A 9,844-nucleotide genomic window follows, 5' to 3' on the forward strand; every position below is an offset into this window, starting at 1 on the left:
AAGTTTATAAATAAATAAACTTCATCATTATAACACCCTACTGTTGTGTGGGCCGCCAGAAGAGGAGGTACTGCTGGCCCACCACCAGAGGGCGCCCTGTCTGGAGTGCGGGCTCCAGGCACCAGAGGGCGCAGCCGCCTCACAGGAGCAGCCAGGGTGACAGCTGTCACGCATCACGTGCAACAGCTGTTACCAATCATCTGATCAGCAGGGGTACATCAGCAGGACGACGTCTCCACCTCTTTGCCGAGATATCGTTCTACCTGGAAGGTAACATTCTCAGCTAACTGTGTAACAGTAACCTTTTGTGACTTTTGTGCGTTGTATAACAGACTCCTTTTCCAACGAGAGGTGGAGGTAGTTTTCCTGCCGTGCGGATTGCTGGGTGCAAACGCGCCCACATTTAATTCTTTCTTTGTTCCTCGCCAGCAGTACCAGGTCCGACACGCGGAGGCAGTGGCCACCTGGGAATTCGGGACTTGGCGGCTCCAATATTCCCGGGGTCTGGTGGCGGAGGAAATCGTGTGGTTCCGGTTCTGCTTTGGACAGACGTCTCCTATCTTCGAGGCTGCCCACACGACACCTTTTGTGATTTGGCTTTTTGTCCATTGTTGTAATCTGTTGTATTTGTTGTGCCCATTCACAACAGTAAAGTGTTGTTATTTGACTTCCTCCATTGTCCGTTCATTTGCGCCCCCTGTTGTGGGTCCGTGTACCTACACTTTCCCAACAGGATATCTCGGCCAACGTCATGGACCCCGTGGGGCGCACAGGCGTCTGCAGGAGGAATGATCGGTGAGTTGTAGCGAATCCTCACCGCTTTTACGGCTCGGCTGGATCTGATGACCGAGCAGAACGTCCTCCTTAACCGCAGGGTGGAGGATCTCGCCGCGTAGGTGGAAGCACGCCCTCAGGGCGCTGCTGCGGCTCCCCCTCCTGTCGATCCTGTGCGCAACAGTGACGTTCCACAGGTCGTTCAACGACCCCTCCCACCTTCCCCTGAAGCATACATAAGCCCTCCAGAGCCGTACGGGGGTTGTGTGGAGACATGCGCGGACTTTCTTATGCAGTGTTCGCTCGTCTTCGCACAACGTCCCGTCATGTACGCGACTGATGCTAGTAAGATAGCTTATGTAATTAATCTGCTTCGCGGCAAGGCACGCGCTTGGGCTACAGCGCTTTGGGAGCAAAATTCACGGCTCCTTCTGATATATGATGGGTTTGTGAGGGAGTTCAGAACAGTGTTCGATCACCCAAATAGAGGAGAGACCGCTTCAGCCGTGCTGCTGTCAATGAGACAGGGCCGCCGGAGCGCAGCTGTTTATGCAGTCGACTTCCGCATCGCGGCTGCGAGGTCCGGCTGGAATAACACTGCCCTCCGTGCCGCCTTCGTAAACGGACTGTCGTTGGTCCTGAAGGAGCTCCTGGTGGCCAAGGACGAACCGCGGGATTTAGACGGGCTTATTGATCTCGTTATACGATTAGACAATCGGTTAGAAGAACGCCGTCGGGAACGAGACGAAGGGCGTGGCCGGGCACGCGCCGTCCCTCTCCCTTCCGGTTCCGACCGAGTTCCGCCCTCCCCACACTCCACGGCCTCTACAGCTCCCCCTGCTGATGAAGCTATGGACATGAGCAGGGCCACATTTAGGGCACCAGATAAACAGAGGAGGCTGGCCCGCGGAGCGTGCTTTGTTTGTGGCTCAATAGAGCATCAAGTGAGGGACTGCCTCGAGCGGTTAAAACACCAATGCCCGCCCCTAGAAACTGGGTTAGGGGTGGGTCAACACATTCACGTGGGACATACCCATATTGCCACACGACTCCCAGTTACAATCCTTTATGAGGACTTAACCCTGAAGGCCCCAGCACTGGTGGACACGGGCTCTGAAGGGAATCTGTTAGACAGCAGATGGGCCAGGGAGGTAGGGCTCCCTCTGGTGGCGCTTACCTCGCCTGTGCAGGTGCGGGCACTAGATGGCTCCCTACTCCCTCTAATCACACAAGACACCACCAGTAACTCTGGTGGTGTCAGGAAATCACCGGGAGGAGGTCGAGTTTTTTGTGACTCCTGCCACCTCCCGTGTGATTCTCGGTTTCCCTTGGATGTTAAAACACAATCCCCGGATCGATTGGCCGTCCGGGGTAGTGGTTCAGTGGAGCGAAACCTGCCATCGAGTATGTTTAGGTTCCTCGGTTCCTCCCGGTTCCCAGGCTAAGGAGGAGGTCAGAGTCCCGCCCAATCTAGGGACGGTGCCGGTGGAGTACCATGACCTGGTGGATGTGTTCAGTAAGGATCTGGCGCTCACCCTTCCCCCCCACCGTCCGTACGATTGTGCCATTGATTTGGTTCCAGGCGTTGAGTTCCCGTCCAGCAGGCTGTACAACCTCTCACGGCCTGAGCGCGAATCAATGGAGACCTACATCCGGGACTCTTTAGCCGCCGTGTTGATCCGGAATTCCACCTCCCCGATGGGTGCAGGTTTCTTTTTTGTGGGTAAAAAAGACGGCGGACTTCGTCCATGCATTGATTATAGGGGGCTGAACGAAATCACGGTTCGTAATCGATACCCGTTGCCCTTGTTGGATTCAGTGTTCACGCCCCTGCATGGAGCCCGAATTTTCACTAAGCTAGATCTTAGAAATGCGTATCACCTGGTTCGGATCCGGAAGGGAGACGAGTGGAAGACGGCATTTAACACCCCCTTAGGTCACTTTGAGTACCTGGTCATGCCGTTCGGTCTCACAAACGCCCCCGCGACGTTCCAAGCATTAGTTAATGATGTCTTGCGGGATTTCCTGCACCGATTCGTCTTCGTATATCCAGACGATATACTCATCTTTTCTCCGGATCCTGAGACTCATGTCCGACATGTACGTCAGGTCCTGCAGCGGTTGTTGGAGAACCGGCTGTTTGTGAAGGGCGAGAAGTGTGAGTTTCACCGCACATCTTTGTCCTTCCTGGGGTTTATCATCTCCCCCAACTCCGTCGCTCCTGATCCGGCCAAGGTTGCGGCGGTGAGAGACTGGCCCCAACCCACTAGCCGTAGGAAGCTGCAACAGTTCCTCGGCTTTGCAAATTTCTACAGGAGGTTCATTAAGGGCTACAGTCAGGTAGTTAGCCCCCTGACAGCCCTGACCTCACCAAAAGTCCCCTTCACCTGGTCGGATCGTTGCGATGCCGCGTTCAAGGAGTTGAAACGGCGCTTCTCGTCTGCACCCGTTCTGGTGCAGCCCGATCCTAGTCGCCAGTTAGTGGTCGAAGTGGACGCCTCGGACTCAGGGATAGGAGCTGTGCTTTCCCAGAGCGGGAAGACCGATAAGGTCCTTCACCCGTGTGCCTATTTTTCCCGCAGGTTGACCCCAGCCGAACGGAACTATGACGTCGGCAATCGAGAACTCCTTGCGGTGAAAGAGGCTCTTGAAGAGTGGAGACATCTGTTGGAGGGAACGTCCGTGCCATTCACGGTTTTCACTGACCACCGGAACCTGGAGTATATCAGAACCGCCAAGCGGCTGAACCCCAGGCAAGCCCGCTGGTCACTGTTCTTCGGTCATTTTGACTTCCGGATCACCTACCGTCCCGGGACCAAGAACCAGAGATCGGATGCCTTGTCCCGGGTACATGAAGATGAAGTCAAAGTGGAGTTGTCGGATCCACCGGAACCCATCATCCCGGAGTCCACTATCGTGGCCATCCTCACCTGGGACGTAGAGAGAACCGTCCGGGAGGCCCTGGCACGAAGCCCGGACCCCAGAACTGGGCCGAAGAACAAACTATACGTCCCACCAGAAGCTAGGGCTGCAGTCCTGGACTTCTGTCACGGCTCCAAGCTCTCCTGTCATCCAGGGGTGCGAAGAACCGTGGCAGTTGTCCGGCAGCGCTTCTGGTGGGCGTCCCTAGAGGCCGACGTCCGGGATTATATCCAGGCCTGCACCACCTGCGCCAGGGGCAAGGCTGACCATCGCAGGGCATCAGGTTTACTCCAGCCGCTGCCTGTGCCTCATCGCCCCTGGTCCCACATCGGCCTGGATTTTGTCACGGGCCTCCCGCCGTCCCAGGGTAACACCACCATCCTCACGATAGTGGACCGATTCTCCAAGGCGGCCCACTTCGTGGTCCTCCCGAAGCTCCCAACAGCCCAGGAGACAGCGGACCTCCTGGTCCACCACGTCGTCCGGCTGCATGGGATTCCAACAGACATTGTCTCCAATCGCGGTCCCCAGTTCTCCTCGCAGGTCTGGAGGAGCTTCTGCCGGGAACTGGGGGCCACGGTGAGTCTCTCGTCCGGGTACCACCCTCAGACCAACGGGCAAGCAGAACGGGTAAACCAGGAGGTGGAACAGGCCTTGCGCTGCGTGACTGTCGCGCACCCGGCGGCCTGGAGTACCCATTTGGCCTGGATCGAGTATGCCCATAACAGCCAGGTGTCTTCAGCCACCGGCCTCTCCCCTTTTGAGGTATGTCTGGGGTATCAGCCCCCGTTGTTTCCGGTGGTTGAGGGAGAGGTCGGTGTGCCCTCGGTCCAGGCCCACCTACGGAAGTGCCGTCGGGTGTGGCGTGCTGCCCGTTCTGCTTTGCTAAAGGCCCGGACGAGGGCAAAAGCCCATGCAGACCGTCGGCGGACCCCGGCCCCTGCGTATCGGCCAGGGCAGGAGGTGTGGTTATCCACAAAAGACATTCCCCTCAAAGTGGACTCCCCCAAGCTACAGGACCGATACATCGGCCCATTCAAGATCCTTAAGGTCATCAGTCCAGCCGCAGTGAGGCTTCAGCTTCCGGCCTCACTGCGGATCCATCCTGTGTTTCATGTGTCCCGGGTTAAACCACATCACACCTCACCCCTCTGTACTCCGGGTCCGGCGCCGCCTCCTGCCCGGATAATCGATGGCGAGCCGGCTTGGACTGTACGCCGGCTTTTGGATGTCCGTAGGATGGGCCAGGGCTTCCAGTATTTGGTGGACTGGGAGGGGTACGGTCCCGAAGAACGCTTCTGGGTGAAGAGGAGCTTCATCCTGGACCCGGCCCTCCTGGCCGATTTCTACCGCCGCCACCCGGACAAGCCTGGTCGGGCGCCAGGAGGCGCCCGTTGACGGGGGGGGGGGTCCTGTTGTGTGGGCCGCCAGAAGAGGAGGTACTGCTGGCCCACCACCAGAGGGCGCCCTGTCTGGAGTGCGGGCTCCAGGCACCAGAGGGCGCAGCCGCCTCACAGGAGCAGCCAGGGTGACAGCTGTCACGCATCACCTGCAACAGCTGTTACCAATCATCTGATCAGCAGGGGTACATCAGCAGGATGACGTCTCCACCTCTTTGCCGAGATATCGTTCTACCTGGAAGGTAACATTCTCAGCTAACTGTGTAACAGTAACCTTTTGTGACTTTTGTGCGTTGTATAACAGACTCCTTTTCCAACGAGAGGTGGAGGTAGTTTTCCTGCCGTGCGGATTGCTGGGTGCAAACGCGCCCACATTTAATTCTTTCTTTGTTCCTCGCCAGCAGTACCAGGTCCGACACGCGGAGGCAGTGGCCACCTGGGAATTCGAGACTTGGCGGCTCCAGTATTCCCGGGGTCTGGTGGCGGAGGAAATCGTGTGGTTCCGGTTCTGCTTTGGACAGACGTCTCCTATCTTCGAGCCTGCCCACACGACACCTTTTGTGATTTGGCTTTTTGTCCATTGTTGTAATCTGTTGTATTTGTTGTGCCCATTCACAACAGTAAAGTGTTGTTATTTGACTTCCTCCATTGTCCGTTCATTTGCACCCCCTGTTGTGGGTCCGTGTACCTACACTTTCCCAACACCCTACATTCTCATTATGGGGTGTTGTGAGTACAAATTTAAAGAAAAAACAAATTCCATTCATTTTGGAATAAGGCTGTAACATAAAAAAATGTGGAAAAAGTGCAACGCTGTGAATACTTTCTGGATGCACTTTATTTGTGCAATAAACCTCACCTAAACCATTATCATATAAAGTAGGACATTCGCACTCACCAGACAAAAGCTTTTCTATGGTTTTCCATGCAATAAACACCGTACACAACAGATTTTGCATAACGGGTTTTCGCTCAGATCGGACAAAATTTCCTGTCCGATTGCAATGTTTTTCCGAAGTGGGCACCATAGCCCAGCTGTTAATTTTTTTCACCTAAACACGAGGCAGGGCACAATTCAAGTCTGGTGATTTTTAACAAAATGCTGCTTGTTGCCTGCACTGTAATATTGTTAAATTTCACACACATCCCTGGGTGTGACAAACCAAACCACTTTAGATCAGAGCCCTGTGCGTGGCTGCAAACCCTCTCCAAAGCCTGATGTGCACCTGCTGAAGGACTGAGACAGCAAGGACTGTGTTTTGTCACTTACATTTTCACTCCTCTCCAGTCATATTTTAACAGTTTTTGCAGTGTGCCGCCAATTACAGTTCGATCATGGATCAAATACGTTTGGCAGAAAAGTTCCCAAATATTATCAACATTACAGCAAGGAGTCAGAAAAAGACGCTTAAGTAAGTTGGTTAAGTAAAAGATTACTTAACCACAAAATCGTAATCATTTTCATATTTCTGGCTTCCCTCATCCCAACTAACCTGATTTTAAAACTAGAACCCCAAACAGACCACCAAACAGACATAGTAATGTTGAGCTTAGACATTACATCCCACTTTAGTTACGCAGAAAAGTTAAATTAAGTAAACTTATGGCTTGTCAGCTATACTGAGTGTAGAACTATAGTAAAACTTAGGCCCAGAGAAGTATTGATTTTAACATTTTAATTGTTAAAATTATTAATTATTATATTAACAGTAAATGAAAAAGTAGTAGCAGTATGAAAAATGTCTACAACTGCATCAAAATTACTGTGGTCATCACATTAAAATCAAGTCCCCCATGACACAAAATCCACTTATGGAAACTTTGCAAATAATCTGCAGTTCACATGCATTGGGGGGGGGGGGGGGGGGGGGGGGGGGCTGTATGGATCACAGATCAACTATCATCATTAAATCACTAAACCAAAGAAATCCACAATTTTTGTTCTTTGTTTAACTACGGAAGTTGCAGTGTTGTAAACTGCATTCAAGATGTCTGGAGTCAGGTAATCAATTAACGAAACAGATATGTTAAGAGTTTGCATTACCGAGAAGTATGTTAACAATGTAGTGGGAAGCCAAATTAACAAAACATAAATTGCTCCCACTTTTACCTTCTGACTAGCATGCTACTACTGAATGCTAGCTAAAGCTACTAAGCAAACTTTATTATTATATGGTAGAGGATTTTGCCAACTTCTGATTGGCCCATTTGCCACTTTCTGACCTGTACCACATGCCGAGTTGACCGCTGGTGGAGCCGTGTAGACGGCGTGTGCGAGACGAGCACACCTCATGTGCAGCATAGCGCTAGCTAATCGAGCGACGCCTTCTATCGATAACTACCAGATAACATGATACAACACCTACTTTGGCTGTCAGTTTGTTGACAAGATGGCAGAAGACAGGTTTGCGTCTGCTAGTGACGCTGACTTAAAATGAATTTTACACGAAAAAGATGCGAACACCCACAGAAATACACAGTCAGCAGCCAACCTGTTTTGCAAGTACGTCACTGAAAAGGGACATGCACTCAACTTTGAAACTTATGACAGACGGATGCTCGACTGAGTGCTCAGTCAATTTTACACGGAAGCTAGACAGGCGAATGGTGAACTTTATAAGAAAACAAGCCTTATGATGCTTCGTCACAGACTTAACAGGCATCTCCAGTCGATCAATGGGATGTCAGTTGGTGCAGTATGACAGTAATAATAAAGAGATAAAAGAGATTGATTTTTCAGTTTTAGTATGTCTGACAAACTCCCAATTTTCTTGTTTACCATATAATAAAGTAGTTATAGACTTTTGATTTCGGTGTACCCGTGATTATGCGGACCTGGTCAGGATCTATAAGTCTATTATTGTATATTATCTTGCATTGAATTTGACAAAGTTTGCTAGCTGTCGCTAACATTTGAATCTACCTGCCACTGTGAGCTTGGTGGGTCTCCACCACAATGGACATACAACGGCTGAGAAGACTAATTACAAAGCCTTATGAGGTTGAGTTCCTGCAAGGGAACAGGTATACTCTTTAAATCAAGGCTATTTCCATGAGCAGAACTGTCAAGATGGCAAAAAAAGATCATCTGGGGGGTGGAATTGCTGCATGTGCACTTTGTTTGACCATTTTTTAAAATGATCTAAATATATTTATTCTTATATGTATGCTGTTCATCAATAAACACACTTCAAGAATAGACAGAGACCCTGAAATTCCACCTCTGTTTGAAGCAGACGAGCTCCTCTTTGACCAGCAGCGCAGCAATGTTGGCTTGTGGTCCACTGAGGCTGCTCTCAAACATTTTGATTGGCAATGGTTTTGTCTTTGAGCCAGGTTCTGGATGGGTGATCACTGAGAAAAACATTCAGTCATACACACAAAACCTAACACTTAAAAGCAAAAGCAGACTGAGTAAAGCTACATTTTTATCATACTGTCATTTCATACATGGCCAAGATCAATAAACTGCTCGAGCCTTGGCTCAATCATCCCACCCCTAATATTTGACTTCTTAAATTTTCATCAGCAAAAAATGTTTTCCTCCCTGTTTGCATTTCCGATTAATTTTAGTTTGATGAGTGAAGAGAAGGAAGACTGTATGACAACCAGCAGAATCATGATGCTGCTTCTGTATGTTATAATTTGACAGTCAATGCATATGAGCACATAGCAAAAAGAACTCTGGGCTTTAAACCAGGTTAGGTCAGTTAGTGTGCTACCTGTTGGGAAAGGGTAGGAACACGGACCCACAACAGGGGGCGCAAATGAACGGACAATGGAGGAAGTCAAATAACACTTTACTGTTGTGAATAAGCACAACAAACACAACAGATTACAACAATAGACAAAGAAGTCAATTCACAAAATGTGTCACGTGGGCAGGCTCGAAGATAAGAGACGTCTGTCCAAAGCAGAACCGGAACCACATGATTTCCTCCGCCACCGAACCCCAGGAATACTGGTGGTGGTGGGCCAGCAGTACCTCCTCTTCAGCGGCCCACACAACAGGACCCCCCCCTCAACGGGCGCCTCCTGGCGCCCGACCAGGCTTGTCCGGGTGGCGGCGGTAGAAATCGGCCAGGAGGGCCGGGTCCAGGATGAAGCTCCTCTTCACCCAGGAGCGTTCTTTGGGTCCGTACCCCTCCCAGTCCACCAAATACTGGAAGCCCCGGCCCATCCTACGGACATCCAAGAGCCGGCTCGCCATCGATGATCCGGGCAGGAGGCGGCGCCGGACCCGGAGCACAGAGGGGTGAGGTGTGATGCGGCTTTATCCGGGACACATGGAAAACAGGATGGATCCGCAGTGAGGCCGGAAGCTGAAGCCTCACTGCGGCTGGACTGATGACCTTAAGGATTCTGAAGGGACCGATGTAACGGTCCTGTAGTTTAAGGGAGTCCACTTTCAGGGGAATATCCTTTGTGGACAACCACACCTCCTGCCCAGGCCGATACGCAGGGGCCGGGGTCCACCGACGGTCCGCATGGGCTTTTGCCCTCGTCCGGGCCTTCAGCAAAGCAGAACGGGCGGCGCGCCACACCCGACGGCACTTCCGCAGGTGGGCCTGGACCGAGGGCACACCGACCTCTCCCTCAACCACCGGAAACAACGGGGGCTGACACCCCAGACACACCTCAAAAGGGGAGAGGCCGGTGGCTGAAGACACCTGGCTGTTATGGGCATACTCAATCCAGGCCAAATGGGTACTCCAGGCCGCCGGGTGCGCGGCCGTCACGCAGCGCAG

The 9,844-nt window shown here is 51.9% G+C and overlaps 1 protein-coding gene across 1 annotated transcript in view; it reads right to left on the bottom strand.

The window, feature by feature from the left end:
- The window catches only part of LOC117531560 (RING finger protein 17-like), an 89,318-nt gene extending 80,855 nt beyond the window's left edge, over positions 1-8,463 (bottom strand). Inside the window, 1 exon segment of the mRNA XM_034194681.1 lies at positions 8,318-8,463. Within this exon segment, the coding sequence (XP_034050572.1) occupies positions 8,318-8,463 (146 nt within the window).
- Positions 8,464-9,844: the final 1,381 nt, after the last annotated feature.

This window comes from Thalassophryne amazonica, chromosome 18, assembly GCF_902500255.1.
Source record: "Thalassophryne amazonica chromosome 18, fThaAma1.1, whole genome shotgun sequence".
Classification (NCBI taxonomy): Eukaryota; Metazoa; Chordata; class Actinopteri; order Batrachoidiformes; family Batrachoididae; genus Thalassophryne; species Thalassophryne amazonica.